Source organism: Tetranychus urticae, chromosome 2 (genome assembly GCF_039701765.1).
Source record: "Tetranychus urticae isolate SD_2017Ah chromosome 2, NJAU_TeUrti_SD_1.0, whole genome shotgun sequence".
Lineage (NCBI taxonomy): Eukaryota > Metazoa > Arthropoda > Arachnida > Trombidiformes > Tetranychidae > Tetranychus > Tetranychus urticae.
In genome coordinates, this window is record NC_142959.1 from 4,140,777 (window position 1) to 4,158,940 (window position 18,164).

General features: G+C 32.8%; 3 protein-coding genes and 1 long non-coding RNA gene across 4 annotated transcripts in view; 2 read left to right on the plus strand and 2 right to left on the minus strand.

Moving 5' to 3' along the window:
- Positions 1-663: 663 nt before the first annotated feature.
- Positions 664-4,416, minus strand: LOC107363813 (uncharacterized). The gene is made up of 2 exons (XR_016198974.1): positions 3,857-4,416; positions 664-2,951 (listed from the first exon to the last, which is right to left on the minus strand). It is a non-coding gene; the product is annotated as an uncharacterized LOC107363813 (long non-coding RNA).
- Positions 4,417-4,570: 154 nt separating this feature from the next.
- Positions 4,571-8,157, plus strand: LOC107363694 (uncharacterized). Its single transcript, XM_015930959.3, has 4 exons — positions 4,571-4,801; positions 4,924-5,043; positions 5,209-7,762; positions 7,879-8,157. Exons 1-4 carry the CDS (start codon positions 4,650-4,652, stop codon positions 7,987-7,989), a joined length of 2,937 nt encoding a protein of 978 aa, XP_015786445.2. The 5' UTR covers positions 4,571-4,649; the 3' UTR covers positions 7,990-8,157.
- Positions 8,158-8,262: 105 nt separating this feature from the next.
- LOC107363695 (iron-sulfur cluster assembly factor IBA57, mitochondrial) lies at positions 8,263-9,548 on the minus strand. The gene has a single exon (XM_015930960.3). The coding sequence runs from the start codon at positions 9,440-9,442 to the stop codon at positions 8,324-8,326; it is 1,119 nt and encodes a 372-aa protein (XP_015786446.2). The 5' UTR covers positions 9,443-9,548; the 3' UTR covers positions 8,263-8,323.
- A 62-nt stretch (positions 9,549-9,610) lies between these two features.
- Positions 9,611-18,164, plus strand: part of LOC107363724 (protein turtle-like) — a 50,463-nt gene continuing 41,909 nt past the window's right edge. The window contains exon 1 of the mRNA XM_015930996.2: positions 9,611-10,817. Within this exon, the coding sequence (XP_015786482.2) occupies positions 10,417-10,817 (401 nt within the window). The 5' untranslated portion in view covers positions 9,611-10,416. The remainder of the gene's footprint in view (positions 10,818-18,164) is intronic.

Below are 18,164 nucleotides of genomic sequence, written 5' to 3' on the forward strand. Positions count from 1 at the left end.
TTGGCTTGCGTTGTCTTATTGATGTTAACTCAACAGGAAATTTGCAACAATTAACAAATGAAATACAGAATCTATACCATATATACCGTCAAAACATGAAATTTTTGCGTAAAAATTGTGGCCAAACTAAAAGGATTCTAAAGAAAATTTTTTCACAGCCTGAAATCCATGATTAAACTACATCCACGAAAAATAGTCTGAACTTCATCGGAATTCAGGTACCTGAGAAATTAGCGTTCAAACAGGGTAGGGGGAAAAATGCAGAATCCGTATCTTTTACCATTGACTTTGGGGGAAAAATGTTTTGGTTGTTCAGGTTGATTGTTGGTTTATTGTTTTAGAAGGATATACCATTTTTCGAGCAAAGAGTTAGGTAAAAATATGTTGCCTCAACTGTTGAACCAAATTTTATTTTATTTTTTCTAATTGACAATGGTTTTTCATCAATAATTTGAGTCTTTAAATGTGGATTGGATTTTTTTGTATTCAGTGAAAGGAAATTTACGATCAGTCATGATCGGGGCTCAGCTTGTTATATTTAAAAGCAAGTTACAGTGAATAATTTCAAAGATAGGCAAATAATCAAATGAATGTTGGACAAGTTGGACAAGTATAAAAAAAGGGAATTAAGCGAAATTTCTATAAAATTCAAGACGATTCAAGTAAATGAAATTAGATTTATTTATTTAGTAATATAAATGTAATTATTTTTGGCTCTTTAAGATGTTTATTAGCTTCAATTTTCCACACATTCAGACGTTATCTTGACGCAACTTGGCTGAAATAATCACGGAACACCATCTTTCCTTTCCTTTTTGCACGAAGTTTGGTGTATAATCACACTTTGTCTCTCTGGATAAAATTTTTGCACCTTAACCTTAAGGCCACCATCTGGAACTTTTGCGCTATTAGGGTTGATTGTTAGATTTTTATTTTGTTGCGGGTCTGAAGCTTGACATAAAGCTCCCCTTTGTAAATTAATTTTAGTCTCCGCAGCGTTTGGCACGTTTTGAGCTGTTATGAGACTGAACAGTGCAATGCCAGACAACAAAAGAAGCGAGAAAACACATTCAAACAATTTCATTTCAACTGTTTTCACTTTTTATTTTATTTTCAAAGATAAATAACAAAATCTCAGAGTCACTTTGAAAACTTGATAAACAATTGATGTTGTTCACTAAAAAGTAATTAGCTTTTATACCAACCTTCATGACTTTCCGATACATCATCCAAACTGTATGCGACTTGAATAAACACTATCATTTTGCATGATTCATTTTCAAACAAAGATTGGTATCGCAGGATATAAAACATAAATCGGGCATAAACAGGTGCTTGACACATTTGAGTTAAATTTACTCGCAAGAATTCGAATGCAACACTTGAATACAACTAGCGTTAATGTTTATTTAAACCAAATGAAACAAATAAAACTCGAAAATAACTTCAGTGAAAAAGATTAGCATTTGCAAACTATCACCAAAGTTTATACTTTATATTAGCATATTATACACCCCTTATCCAGAATAAACTCGTGCATCTGAATTTACGAGCGCATATTAAGACAACAATTAATCACAAATAAATTCAAGGATGAACAATGATGTTTATTTAAATCAAATGATACAGTTTGATTGTGATTTTTAAAGTTTGGTATAAAAAGCCATTGTCATGAGATAATATCAATTGATGGTCGACTTTTAAATTGAAAACAGTTAATATAAATTTTTCGGTTCTACTCACTTCTTTTGTTCACTGACTTTGCCATTTTTAGGCTGATTTCAGTGGAACCTGATGGACAAATGGAGGTTGGGATAGCCAATAATGTGACCAATAAGGCGTTGATTTCAAGTGCCGGTAATGATTAAACAATATTGCAGAAGTCTGTTACTGCTTTAAATAACCAAACTGAGGGTCTTTTGAAAGCACAAAAAATGGTAAAGATCCTTCAGACGTCCAGGCCAATGTTATGGCTATCGATGGGCTTGCTGATAAAAAACTCGACGCCGAAAAAAAAATCAACAAATAACTCTTTACATGGTGTAGTTGGGGAACAAATAAAAATAATAAATTATAATTAACACTTCTTCAATAGATTTACATGTACATTATTACTGTATTAATTATCTTACAGTTAGGTTTTTTCAACCTGTGTAACCTGTAAAGTTTTATCGTATTGTTTCATATGTAATGAAACATTTATAATTAAAAATAATAAATTATAAATCATAATCTATTAATTTTGCGGCTAGTAAATCTTGTATCTACTGGGCATCCTGGTGAAATATCACATCATAGTGATTGTTAGCACTCCCTCAGATTTGCAATTCAAGGTTTTGAATAAAGCATGAAGAAGAATTTCAAAAATAACTTGCTTTTGTTTATTGATCTAATATCAACTAAACATTTGCAACAATCTTGCAAAAACCCAGAGTTTAACTGGATTAAAGTTATCGACAATGATTTTATGAAATTTGATTTATTGTGTTTATAATTTAAACATAATTTTTCTCATCTTTTTAGCTTTCTGGCCAACGCTTAGTACTTTCACTTATCAGAAGCATTCTTTCGATTTTTTAGATCACAACAGTTGCAAGTTACAATGTCCTTTGCGAATAAATGTGTCCAGTCTCATACCAAACCAGAATTTGCTTCTTCGTTTCGGTATGTTTCACGTAAAATTCTTCGTGAATCTTCATCAGACAACTTGCGCAGTCTATTAAGAATCCTTCTAATTTGTACAGGTGACAAGGACTTGGCAATTTTAAGGTATACACTAGGGGGTACAGCCTTGATTCTATTACCTAAATTGTCATCGCTTGAAGCTGCACCAGACAATGTCGGAAAAAAGTTACCTTCTTTATAGTCTGATTCAGGATTCGTGTCATCATCTGCTGTAACGAGGCTGAAAAGTGCGATGCCAGGGAACAAAAGAAGCGAAAGAACAGGTACTAACCATTTCATTTCAACAGTTTTTACTTTTCTATTTTATACTTTTTTCAAATGTAATAAAAGGACACAATCTCAGATTCACTTTGGTAACTTGATAATCAATTGAAGTCGTGTCACTAGAAGTAGTTGGCTTTTATAACAACGTTGATTAGTTTTCGATGCATCAACAAAACTGTAACATTAACTGTATCATTCGACTTGAGTAAACATTATCATCGTTAATTGTTGATTTTCAAACAATGATTCATACAGCTATGAAAATGAAGTTGAAGACAATTTTGAATATTTTGCGCAAGTAATCAATTGATTTCTAATCTTAGAGATTATTGTCAATAAATACAATAAATACAGCATGTAAATACTTTGAGATTGATTTGAGATAATCTAGATGCGCAAATCATTTATAAATTGTCTTCAACTTCATTTTCATAGCTGTATATCTCAACCTAAAACATGGCTCGTGGATGAAAAGGTAATTTACTTATTTGAGCAAAGTTTATTCAGAAGATTTTGACTAAAAAACTTACATTCAAAAAGAGTCTATGTTTATTTAAACCAAATGAAACAAATAAAACTCGAAAATAATTCCAGTGAAAGAGATTGAGAGCATGGTATTAGCATTTGCAACCTATCACCAAAGTTTAGACTCTATTTTAGCCTATTATACACCCCTTATGCAGAATAAACTCGTGCTTCTCAATTTAAGAGCGCAAATAAACGAATATATTCAAGGATGAACAACGATAATGTTTACTCAATACGAAATGATACAGTTTGGTTGATGATTTTTAAAGTTCGGTATAAAAAGCTATTGTGACAATATCAATTAATGATCGACTTTTGGATTGAAAAAGATGAGTGAAAAATTGAAAAAAGTTAAAATAAATTGTTCAGCTCTACTCACTTCTTTTGTTCACTGACTTTGCCATGTTTAGGCTGATTTCAGTGGAATCTGATGGACAAATGGTGGTTGGGATAGCCAATAATGTGACCAATAAGGCGTTGATTTCAAGTGCCGGTAATGATTAAACAATATTGCAGAAGTCTGTTACTGCTTTAACTAACCGAATTCAGGGTCTTTTGAAAGCAAAAAATGGTAAAGATCCTTCAGACGTCCAGACCAAATGTATGGCTATCGATGGTCTTGCTGATAAAAAACTCGAAGTCGAGAAAAGGTTCATCAGATGACTCTTCACAGTGTGTAGTTGGGTGAACGAATAAAAATAATTAATTATAATTAACACTTCTTTAATAGATTTACTGTAATTATCTTTCACTGAAAGACTTTCAGTTAAGTTTACTCAACCTGTGTAACCTGCCATCTATTTGAATAAATAGTAACTAGTATAGTAAATAACGCGGCAAAGCAGATCACTTTCAATCAAATTTCCATCAGCAATGTTTCGAGAAGTGTAGATTTTAATTATGAAATTCGGTTTAAATCGACTTCTAGATTTGTTTAATCGTAATTTGCGTCGTTTTACATCTTATAATCTCTTTTTATGTTCGCACAACAAAACCTTTCTTTATTAACCAATACATCTTGCAATTTATAAATTATCCCTATACTGCTGTGAGCCTCAGCCTGAGACAGTGATAAATATAGGCGCAGTTTGAGAGGTTGCTGAAGATCTGGATTGTGTACTACATTTTTTGTACTTTGATTTTTTTACTTTCCACTATAAACTTCATCTTCAATGAGCACACTTCCAAATCCACCATGCCGAAGTACACCATCTTCATCATATCGCCCTGGCTTTAGATTGAAACAAACACCAATTGACAAATGGTCTATTCGAGAAAAATTGGCTCTTGCTTCTTCGGTCCATCGATCTGGGGATCAAAACTGGTATGTTATTGCTTCTGTCTCTTCTACTCTTACTCTCTGTCACTTTCACTTTCCTCAATATTCAAACCATTTGAAATTTGGACTTTGAGTTAATGTAATTGATGTCCATTTTTATTTTTCAGGTATTCGGTTTCTCGATCACTTAAATGTTTTGGTGAACCTAATAGGCCCACAGATTGGTTTTCGCAGAAAAATTGCGCTCTTCAGTATTCAGAATTGTTGGAAAATGTTGAAACTCCAAAGTAAATTTCGCTTTTTAAGTTTATCAACTTTGTTATGATTTTGGTTTCTTTTAAATGCGGTGCAATTGGCAGATATTGAAACTTATTTATTAGACAATGTTACTGCAATTTCTTTCATAGTTATTTCTTAAGATTTCTAATCTCTTTTCATCTATTTTATTACAGACGCAAACGAGGAGAACGAGGAGAAAATACGGCTCAAGACTTAATCGTATTGGAACTTACACAAAAGCGTATTGACGAATTAAAAGAATTGTTAATTAAAGAGAAGAAAGAGTGTATCGATTTGCGAGATGAATTGGATCTGTTTAAATCTGGCAAAGCGGGTCCAGATAAGTTCAAAGAAGTATTTGAAAGGATGCAGAAAGAAGAAAAGAACAAAGAGATTGAGAAAGAAGAACACGAGAAATGGCTCGTAGAAAGGGAGGCTAAGATAGCTCAAATGAAGGCTAATCGACATTTGGTTATGATAAGATCGCCTAAGTCCACAAAATCAAATCCAGCAGCATCACCGAATGAAAATGAAACCAAAGCTAAATCCGAGTTTTCAGATATTCCTGAAAAGACATCTTTACCTGAGCCATTGACTGTTAAAATTGAACCTCCTTCAACGGATACCGAGAATTCCCAATCTACTACACCTACTCAAACTCCTACTACAACATCGCAGCAAATTCCATTAACTCAGCAATTACCACAGCAACAAACGCAGGCACAACCTCAACCACAGCCGCAACCACAACTGCAACCGCAACCGCAAACGCAAGCACAAATTCAACCACAACCGCAGCCACAGCCACCAATTCAAATACAAACACAAGCTCAAACTCCTCAATCACAACAAACACCTCAAACGCCAGAAAAGACAAAAGTCATGCCCTCACCCGTTGTCTCTTCGCCATCAACATCACCTTTACTTACTCATCTCCTACAAAGTCCATCTCCATCAGCTAATGTAGCTGTGCCGTATAATATTCTATCTCCGTCTACTGTAAAGGATATGCAGCAGAGAACACCTCCATCAACTACTCACGGTCATTTCTTCCCATCCAGTTCCATTACATCTCCAACTTTACCTAGGACACCCGCAACTTCATTATCTGCATCAAATCAATCTACGGAAACAATTGCTGTTGAAAACAAAACTATCGGTAAAGAAACATCCGAACCATCTTCAATTCAAGCGAGAGACTTGTCATCTCCACCAGCCGTTTCATCTTCTCCAACTCTTACCAAACTATTAGAGACAACTTCAACCACATCTATAAAAGCTGTTTCATCGCCTTCAAGGGAAACCGATCAAACGGAAACTACCATTCAAGATGTTGAAATGGTTGAAGTTAAAGAAAATGTTCCTGAAGTGCTTACTAATACTGCTAATACTGTTGAACAAACAGAAACAAATGTAACGAATAAGGTTGAGCCAAGTGAAGAGTCTGTGATAGAAACTCAAAGCACAGATGAAGCTAAACCAGCTGAATCTGAGCAATTAACCAAAAATGATGCTGATGTTGTTACAATTTCAGATACGAGCGAAGAAAATACATCAGCTGTAACTGTTTTAGATGCGAAAATTCCAACTGTAACATTAGATGCTACTATTTCTACTGTAGTGAAAGCGGCTGTTGATAAATCTATAACTTCCAGCGATCAAATAACGACTGAAATAAAGCAAGAGCTGATAGAATCTAAAGAGTCGAAAGATGAAAGCTCAAACAAAATTGATATTAAGAGCGTTAAAGTTGAAGACAAATCAGAATCAGATGATAATCCTCCAGCTACGCCAGCGAAATCTGTACCTCCAGTTTCGATAAGCTCTGCGACAGCCTCACGTAAACGAAAACGCACCTCAGTTCAAGTTGCTGCAACACCTCCAACAGCGCCTACCAGGCGATCAGTTCGTGTTCGTACAAATAAAGATAAAACTAGTTCTGAAGAAGAACAAGCGCCAATTGATGAACAGAGCTCAACTACTACTGCATCAACTACTTCATCAATTACAATTACAACCGCTGTGTCAACCTCGGTTGTAACCACTGATTCAGTTTCTACACCTACTAGCGTTAAAAAAGCTCCTATCATATCATCTTCGGTTCTTCCACCACCACCACCACCTCAAACTGTTAGTGCAGAAACATCTGCCGGAGAAGAATCATCTGACAATACAAACATTTCCCTAGTACCAACTTTAATTAAGGTTCCAACTTCTGCTCCTACAACAGCACCTACTAGTAAAGCATCTTCTGTGACTGAATCAGCCCCTAACAGTCCCGCATCGGCTATTTTGACGAGTGAAGAAATTGAGCATCAAAAAGAAAGCAAAATGTGGAAAAAATCAATCATGCTTTTATGGAGACAGGCAACAACCCACAAATTTTCAACTCTATTTGCTCATCCAGTCACCGATAGTGAAGCAAAAGGATATTCAACCGTTGTATATAGACCTATGGACTTATGCACGATAAGGAAAAAGATTGAAAACGGTCAAATAAAAACGACTGCAGAGTTCCAGCGAGATATGATGTTAATGTTCCAAAATGCCATTATGTATAACAGTGCTGATCACGATGTTCATCAAATGGCAGTAGAGATGCAAAAAGAAATCCTTGAAGGGATCGAAGATTTTATAGAAACTCAGCAAAAGTCAACATCAACAACGAATGAGCCAACTAAACCAAGAGGACGTCGCAGTAATATTTCAACATCTTCAGATGCTCATGTAAGAAATTGTTTTCGAGCTCAATGGATTTAAACGATTGATCTTTTACTTTTAAATCTTAAATGATAATGATGACAATTTTAATAAAATTTATTTCCTTTTTCTTTTCACCTTAGGATCCTGAATCAGCAGAGCTCAGACGACGTAAGCGAGCCTCCACGGACACAGAACCAGTATCAACACCATCATCTAGCAAATCGAAAACGAAAAAGAAAAATCCTAACTGAAACATTGCTTTCATTTCCAGCCATCAACTTTCATCCTAATATTAATTTCCTTTCCTTTTTCCCCTTCACTTTCGTTCCAGTGATATGTAACTAATTAAAATCAAATTGCTATATTCTCAAGAAATGATTTCTACTCTGATTTCTTGTGAATAAAGCAATTGAAAACAAGCAAACGTTTTGTATTTTAATTTTAATATCATTGTTGATGATCAACTTACGAAACAAAGCATACTTTGTATTCGACACATTGAGACAAATATAAAGTGCCACTGATTTGAGATGATATTTACATTTATTAGCAATTATTTGATAGTAATACATAGAGTTTATCTAATTAACTAAGAAGCTGATTATTTTGTACATTTGTTTTATCGATATACTTCATTTGTCTTTGAGCTAGATAATAGTCTTTTGGTGCCAGTGGCTCAGGCCACCAATTCGGAAACCATGTATTAACTTCAACACCTGATTCGAGATGATGCAATTGAAAGTTATTATTTAAACATCCAGTTAATTTTAACACTGCCAAACCATGACAGCCTTTGCGACTGATTAATTTACCAATCAATTGTTGCTTGTCATTGCTAAATATTCTTGTACCGAAAGCTAAATTCAATTCCTTAACTTTAGGTGTATCTGGTAATAACAACTTAATTGGCATTAATCTATATTTACGAGAAGACTTGGCACTACTTCGTGAAATTATGGTTTTACCAGTAAATTGTCCTTTAGAATAAGCCAATCCATTCATGTAATCAATATTGGATTCCAACGGATTGCTGAAACAAGGTCTATAATCATCCTTACCTTCAGCAAGACCCATTTTGTATCTAAAACGATGGTAATCTGAGAGTGATGATTGAACTATTGGATAAGGTATTTGGTGTGATAAGAGTGGTATCAAAGAATCTATTGATTTAAGGCCCAAACGAGAAATAACACGATAAGAAAAACGGCCAATTCTAGGATCTTGTCCAATTATCAAATCAGGAGAGAAAATTTCACTCAATTCAGGCAAATCAGCTCTATTTAATCTGTGAACATCTTCAATGTCTGGATAAAGAGCAAACAAATCATAATCACAGGCATGACTAATAGTTACCTGCCGCCTAATTTTGTAGGCAAATAATGTTTTCCTTGCAGCTTCAAGTAAATTAGCATCACATTCAATCAACAAACTATCCTCTGGTCTACCATCAGTTCCATATCTTTCATAGGCAACAGCATTGAGCATCAATTGGCGTTCACTTGGATTACCGTTAATCTTATAAACCATCAAATCAAGAAGAACTCGACCGACAGCATTGGGAAAAGTTGCATAAACAATTTTACTGGGAACTCTTAAATCATTTGTAATGACACTTTGAATGTAAGGAAATGTATCCGATCCAGTTACCTGAAGTAGACCACGATGAGCTAAATTAACAATACGATATCTTAAAATAGATGACATTAGATGATGAAAAGACAAGACAAAAAATATACGAAATCAAAACACTCAATATCAAGATTAAAAAAGCATGAAGAGAATCATATGTTCACCCAAACACCAACAACACAACTATAACCACTAGATGGAGTAACCTTACATGGATTGATTTCTCGATTTCTTTATTTGGATTGGAGTTTGATATTGCTCTGTTCAATCCAAGTCTTTTAATGTTTACCGGTTTTCTGGGTATCACATTGAACATTATATTGTTTCTCTTAACCAATCTTCAACCAATAATCATCCAATAGTCTATTAATTTGCATTATTACACCAATGCACCATTATTTTAAATTAACGTGACATCAATGATGAAACAATTAAAGTCTATGTTGAATTAAGTAACGCATGAAACTGGTAACCAGTAATTGAAGCAGCAAAAGTCAATTGTCAACATTCAATTTTAACCATCTTTGTGTCTTTGCAAGTAAAATATTTTTTTCGTGTCTAATTGTCTAACAAACCATCAAAAGTGGAAACATCTGAAAATAAATATCTCGTGTGTTGCTATAAATAAAACCCAGTGAACCAGCAAACCAACAGTGAAGACTATGTTCAACTGTTATGTGAGAGTTTAAATGTTTTTGTTTTCCAATTGTGTCTCTATCAAGGATTAACATAGACCATGAAATTTAGTATTAACCTTAATCAACTACCTTTACCGGAAAATTATTAAAATGAAATGAAACCCAAAATTTTAAATATAAAGATAAGGTTAACAAACTAGACATTTTCATGTTGACAAAATGCAATGTCAAAGTGAAGTGTACATTGAAAGACATTTTTCACCTTTACCCAATTTGTCAATCATGAATTTTTCATCAATAATCAAATTTATAAATTTATCATTCAATTGAGAGAAAATAAAACTATTCTCTTGTCACTTTCTTTTCTCTCCAATTTTCCAAATGTTTGGATGAATTGCTTGTTCCAAAAGGATGATAATGATACAATTTACCTCACTAATCATGATGATTATCATCAATTTTCCATCCTTCATCTTTTCACAATCAACTTGCTTGCTTCTCCTGCAAGCATCCATTATGTTAAAGGCAAGTTATGTTCATGGATCAACCCAGGAAAACAACTTGTCACAGCTTCTGTCTTCTAATCCTGAGCCAGCTTCCTTGGTTGTTGCCGGTGAGGAAGGTAAAGCCATTTTACCTTGTTCAATTGATCATCCATCAAATGATACAATTGATTTAATTTTATGGTTTCGCGGGGAAGACGAAACTGCATTATACTCTCTTGATGCTCGAAAAGGTCCAATCCAACGAGCCAAACAGTTTCCAAATGGTGATTCATCATCATCACATGCTTATATCGATATAACTGGAAGGTCAGTTCAATATTATTTACAAATCTTTACCAACTAAACAAGGTTCAAGCAAAAGACTCAAACACAAGTACAAAACCAATCCTTTGGTTTTCAAAGAATCCTGAATCACTATTTCTTTTAATGATTCTTTACAGAATTGATACAATCTTTGGAATTGCAATTCTCATTCAGTAACATCTTCTTTAATCATCATTTCAAATCTCCTTCCACTCAGACTGCAAACTCTTGCTTTAAAAACAGAAAACCTAAAAAAAGCAAAGAGAAAAAAATATTGATATTTTCCTTTCAACTTTTCCTTGCAACATGAATCAATCTCTTTGTTTGAACAATCATGTAACTCTTGAAAAACCAACTAAATACACAATTCATCTTCATCTATTGTAACCATGCACAAGCTAAAATGGTGAAATTACAATGGAAAACTAATTTTTCGTTTCAATCTCTTTACTCGCAATTTAAATACATTTAGCAAAGTGAATCAGATTTTACCTGCAAAAAGAGGAAAAGTTATCATTTTCCATTTCAATTTAATTTCTCATTCATTTCACTTTTACCCTTTTCTTTACCAGAACAAGTTTCAACCATTTTCATCTGAATCTTTTCTTTCTTCTCCATACAGCAAAGTGTTTAAATTTACTCGACTATTTCAACTTAATGCACTTGCAACATCATGTGAGTGTATTATGGTGATAAGATTTGTTCAAGATTTGCGATCCATTTTGATTTGTGAGAGTAAAATATGCTTGATTTATATGCACTTATTTGATGGAAAATTTGCTAGCATTTGATGGAAGCTGGATTAAGTGGGAAAATGAAAGGCGCAAATTAATCCTCATGGAGAGATCATCATTATTCATGTATTCATCCATGATGGTGAAAAGAAGGAAATTCTTAAATCGCAATATTTCTCTCCCTTTATGACTCGTCTTAATCTGAATAGGGCAACATATTAAATCAGTTGTGAATAGAGAAAATATTTTTCTCTTGAAATGAGCCAAAGTTTCTCTTGTGATTTTTTCTATTTCATTTTTTCTGAGTTTTCTTTTCTCATCAGATGAAAGGTAAATTTGTTTATTATGAAAGAATGGAAATAAAGAGTTGACAATTGAGAGAAGGAAATTTGATATGAAAAAAATGTTTTTTTTTCTTTTCCAAAGGAAAAAGTAAATGTTCTGTCAAAAAGAGATTTTTTGTTTTTCTTTTGCCTTGGTTGTTCAATGTTTCAGGATGAATCTTGAGGAAAAGAAAAGAAATTGCAATCGACTTGACAAAGACAGTCTAGTTATTCAGATGGCGGAATAAAGAAATGAAATGAAGAAGCAAATTATTATGAAATTATTGCGACAACAAAAGGAAAAAGTAAAAGCTGATGAAAAGTCTTCTTTCAAAATTGAAATTGAATTATATTGAGCAAGAAAATGCAATAACAAGAAATGAATACTTGAATGACTATCTTAGCGATGGTGAAAAAAGATTTCGAGACAAGACAAATTGTTCTAACAGCTGCATTAATTGAATGTTGCCATTAAAGTTGTTGGATGATTGACCTTGACATTGGACAGTTTCAAGTTATTCAAGGTCATTTGGTTATTTGACATCGACACATGAAGGTCATTCTTGAAAGATTCGAATTTATTCATCCTAAAAATAAGCGAATCTCATTGCATCTGTAGATCGTGATAGATTACGAGGTTACTGAAGGTGGTTTATGGAGGTCTAACCTAACCTAACCTAACCTTACCTTTCACTCTAAACCAAACCATTGAGAGCGAAAATGCTTAAATGTGAAAAATTAATGAGTTGGTCGAATGTGAAATTTTAGCTCTTGCTGCTGAAGGAATCGCTTACAGAGCGATATTGAAAGGACTAAAGGCCAAAATATTAACTTGACAATTGCAACAATATCCAATGTCATCAATAGAAAAGGAAAAAAAGATTAGCATGGCATCGAGAATCAATCTTAAGAACTCGATCTATCGAGAAAACTTTTCATCTTTTTTTACTTTTGTTGAGAAATTCATGAAAAAATGAGTTCCAGGGTTTTTGCAACTGTACGGAATTCTGTATTGGCTGTATAAAATCGCAAATTTAATTAAAGCTCATTTTGCTATTTGGGTTAATCATTTGAGTTATCATATTTCTCAGCTAATCTAATGCTCATTTCAACTAATGGCGAGTCTATTTACCTTTATTACTGTTTGCTCAAAATTATAATTTCTTTGGATTCCTCTAATTTCATCTTGATCTTTTCTTCATTACCTGTGATTAATTTTCATTATAAATTTAGTTCAATATATAAAGTAAGAAAAATGAATATACTCGAGAAAATTCTCAAGCAATTCAACAATTTCATGTATGCTTTCGCTTAGAGAATCCAATTTCAATCCAACCTCAGCTTCACCATTATCAAAGTTTAACCAACTCTAATTATAATTAGTCTTTGGATGGAAAATATTAAACAACTAATGATGATAATGGAATTGAAAGTGATTAAATTCAGTGGAAAAAGAGAAGAGAAATTATTTCTTTGAATGAAAATCTCTGCCCAAATGTTTGCCTTTTCAAGTAAAAAGTATTTTCATAATATTTAAAAATAATCCAAGTTGGTGTTTGCTTTCATCTGCATAATTAATGGTTTTGATTATAATTATCGGTACATTTTCAACTCGACAGAGGTCAAGTTTCATTTCAGATGAAAAGTCATTCATCTCAAACCGAACAAAAGCTCAGAGTCTGGGAATTCAACCAAAAACACTTTTGTTATCATTTTTTAATTAAAGACAAAAATTTGTTTTCCAACCTCAATTCAATGCAATTTTTTCGAGTTGTGTCCAACTTGGTTTGGTAAAATGTAAAATCCAATACGAGTTTAATTGCAATTAATATAAATTTTTTGATTTCGCTATAGTTCTCAATAAAGATTAACTCAATAACTAAAGTTTAATGAACTTTTCATTTACCGTCCAGTCCTGACTTAGGCTAGTGATGATATCAGTGGAGTTGTTTGAACATTTGAAATGTTATTTGAAACTTTTGAGTTATTTTTATCTTTGAATACCTTTTGATTGATGAAAGCTCAAGTATTCTTGAAGTTTCACAATTTTCTGAGTCAAGTTTCTGAGTAAGGAAAATTTTTCCTGAATTTAGCTTCTAATGTTATCTCTTTGGTAGTAAAAGTGAAGCTTAAAGGTATGAATTAGCGACGGATTGCTTCATATTTGGATTTTTAACTGTTATTGTGCTTGGAGTTGAAGTGAGATGGAAATACTTTTGATAACTCTTTCGCTGTAAATACCTTTTTCATCTTTATTCAAGCTTATAATGCTTCCTAAATAAGTAAAGGAAAAAAATTCAATTCAAATCACAATACTTCCATTTTCACTCCCACACTAAAAAGGCATAATAACATTTGATGAGTAAAATAAAAGAAGCAACAAAAATTATAATTTTAAGCTTTTCATCTGCTTTTTAATTGAATAATCACATTCAGTGAACTGTTTCATCAATGAATATGCAACACAAATACGATCGTAGTGGTGATATTTAAAGAGTTTAAGCTTTTTATAAATGATTAGAGATTTTTAATGGAGTTTCAATTTTTAGTACGTTTACACATGAATTTGTAAATTATTGCAACCTATCATGAGGATAGCCTCCAGTTTTTGTTAGCCGATTCGATGAACTCTGCAGAGCTGAAATATTTCATAGTTAATCAACAGAACAATCTCAAGATGGACTTGGTTCCATGAGTCCATTAGATCTTTGCACCAATTTTGTGCATTTGGCATTTTTGTTTTGTTTCATGCTCTTATAAAGAATACACAATTGCAAAGAGCGTACACCGATTGGAGCGTTTAAATAGACCAAATGAAACGGCAAAGGCAGCTTAGTTGAAAAGAATGACAATGAGTCAGAGAAAGTTTTATTGCGGGCTTACTATTCACTTGATCAAACAAGATTCTTCATTTTAATGTTAAATTATGCAAATTTACAAACAATGTGATGATTATTGAAATGATGGGAATGCAGCTCAAGTTAGAGAAACTCATTTCTTCCAATTATTCTACAAACCTCAATTCCACCATAAAAAACGAGTAATTGCATCGCTCATTCAATTTTGAGCTTCAATCATTAAACTTTCAACTTTTCGAGCAAATACAGTCACTCAACATTCTCACCTTTTGCTAGCCGGTTAGAGAAACGAGCTTCAATTTGAACGCATAGATGATGACAACTAACTAAACCGTTTCCATGTTGCATACTCAAAGCAATCAATTTGCACTGCAACAGAATTCATATTCTCAAAGCAAGTCAGACCATATTATAATACTTTAATGATCAATAATTTATCACAGACCAACGTCGAGCATTAATGTTGTCTCTGAAGTACTCATCTTAAAGAACTTCTATTACAACTTTTATTTGATTTCCCTCAATTCAAGAAGAACCATAATTTAATATTTTTAAATCAAAAAGATTCAACTCGTCTATTCACTGATACAAGCATTAGTTTTGTACCGAAACTGTCCATTACCATTATCATCATTATACTACTATCATTACTATTTGTTATTATTGCTGCTAATTCCTGCTGTTATTTCATTCGAGTTATTATATTCTCATTATTAACTTGAGAAATGTTGACCTTTTGTATTTTATTAGTGACGATAAATGCTGGACATATTGTATGATATACAACCTTTAACCAGACACAAACTAAAACACTCTATATCAAGTTGTCTGTTTAAATTACCATTTCAATATTTTTATGTTTCGATTGGAAATGGAAAAGTCAATCTTACGATTTATCGATTATTAGCAGTTGAAACGTATTGAAGTAAGAAAATTGAGTAAAAAGTCTGAAGAGTATAATAGCGATTGGTTGAAAGGCAAATTTCCTTTCCAGTCCTGATAATAGTCAATGAGCTTGAGTTGTAAATTGTTATTGCCAAGTGATTTATATTATTATATTATATGATATTATTATTTTTTTTGTCTTCCCTTTCCTTTGTGTCTCAGTGTAATAATCCTTTAACTCAAAAGTAAAGTATTGGCTTGTTGGTGAATAATGCAAGGCTGAGGTAAAAAGGCTCATTCTTTTTCTATTTTTTCGGAGGTTGAATGATTTTCTCGTTTACACCAAATACTTTTTTCCCTATTATTTTCATTTGGCTTTTTTGCTGGCAGAAAGAAAAAAATTTCCTTTGTTCTTTTTCCCATTTTTCTTGCTCATTTTAACATTACTTTTACCATTTTAACTCAACATTAGATGCACAACGTATCTGTATTGTACTCGTCTTTCATGTAAATATTTTTCCCATCAACTAATAGCAATAAAGACTGTTACACTTTTGCCAGCAACGATCAAGTGTTTCAATTGTAACTCTGACCAGTTTCAACAATGACTTTGAATGCTCATGTTGACGTTATCTTAACGAACATTTGATAACTTCTCTTGAATTTCCCACATATTGAAGTAAAGAGAATCTTCATGTCTGAGAAATTGTCTCATTTTCTTTTCTATCCAAAACTGTTTCTACTCTCGAGTTATTCAAATTTTGTTTCAAGACAACTTCAAAGTTCTGTTTTCTTAAACTACTCCATCTTTAATAGTTTGTTAAATGTGTTTATTTAGCTTATTAATATCATAAGCCTTGCAATACAATAGTATTATAATATTATGTCTGTGCAGTATTAGAATTCTCGTCGAAATTAAATGCATATAATTGAGATTATAACAGTTCTTTTAAATTAAAGAAAAGATTTGCAAAACGAAAAGCTGAACAAAAATATGATTCATTACCATTTTCGCAAAACATGATTTTCCAAGATTTCAATTTGAATTCCGTGATTTATCAAAGGTTTTGTCGATCAAGAGATCGGACTATGATGATCCATAATGCGATCTTGCAGAATAGTTGCCCGAGTGTTACTATGAATCGATGTATTCGTGAGTTGAGGTTTGGCTGTCAGTCCATTGAGAACCTTACACAAAGAGAAGTTTGACTGAAAACTGTTCGATTTGAAATTAAAAATAAACTCTTTTTGCTTGTATTTCATTGAATTTGATTATTTTAGTTGCTTCCAGGCAAAAGCGCAAAAAGTATTTATACTTTTTTAAACTTTAACTTTTACAAAGTTATTTTTTATATTTGCAATTATCAATGTTATTGTAACGGGATAAACACAAAGTTGGATTGAACGAAATGTGAAAAGGCAAACTAGCAAAAGTTACATTATATCTATCATGAATATTTGCACATTTCTTTTGCAGAATCAATAATAGTATGTGCGTGAAGAAAAAGAACAATAAGTCTCTTTTTCCATCGGAATAAGCCGCAAGGCAATATGCACATTGTTGTATAGTTGATACAGCATAATAGCATGATTGTGTGCAAGCGAAAAATGCTGAAAAACTAATATTATTCAATCCATTTAATAGATTGTATTAATAAACAAGCTTCTCGTGATTCTTTCATCATTTCCTAATGAAATCTATTTAAAAATTGAATGCGGGTCAACAAAAGAGTCAACTGCTTCAGGCCATCCACTCAAATAACACTCTTTCTACTCACATAACTCATATTTGTCGGCTTGACGAGACTTCAAAATGCTCAAGAATCGAAACATTCTCTGAACCTTTTCATTAGAAGTTTTGTCAATTTTCTCGAGTTTACTTCCCTTTGCTTATCCTTACTTTACTTCAACATGTATTAATAATAATTATCAGCTTGCACTAATTCGGTCAATGATTAAGAAGCAAAGAAACATTGGTTCGCCTTATGAGCAACTCTAAACTCGACAACATGAAAGGTTATCCAATAATAGTGCAAGAAAAAGGAGGAAAAGCTGTTGTTTTATCAACGATTCTTGAAACGATTAATGTTTAGTGATGAAAAATATACAAGATTGATTGTTAGTGTTAGCAGTATAAATGCAAAAGCCATTAGTTTGTGGGCTAGAGTTGCTTCATCATTTCTCTCGTTCACTTCTGTGATCTTTTTTTCTTAGCTCAATAAGTCCAAGTCCAATTTCACTCTCTAGTTACTCATTATTGTGAACAATATCACAGGCTTAATGATAGGTTAGATTAGCAAGGCTCAACTAATTCAGCACAAGCAGAAGAGGCAAAAAGGAAGCCAAAAAAGAAAGGCTAAAAGTCAAAGTAAAGCAAAAAAAGATAAATAACAACATCATTACCATCATCATGATTCACGCAAACATTGAACCCACACCTGAACAATAAACTTATAAAAGCTAATTTAAACATTTAAAAAGCTTATCGTAAAAGCACGAAAAGTTTAAAATTTTCCTCGAACTTTTGTAACCCTTTCCAGTTCATGAATA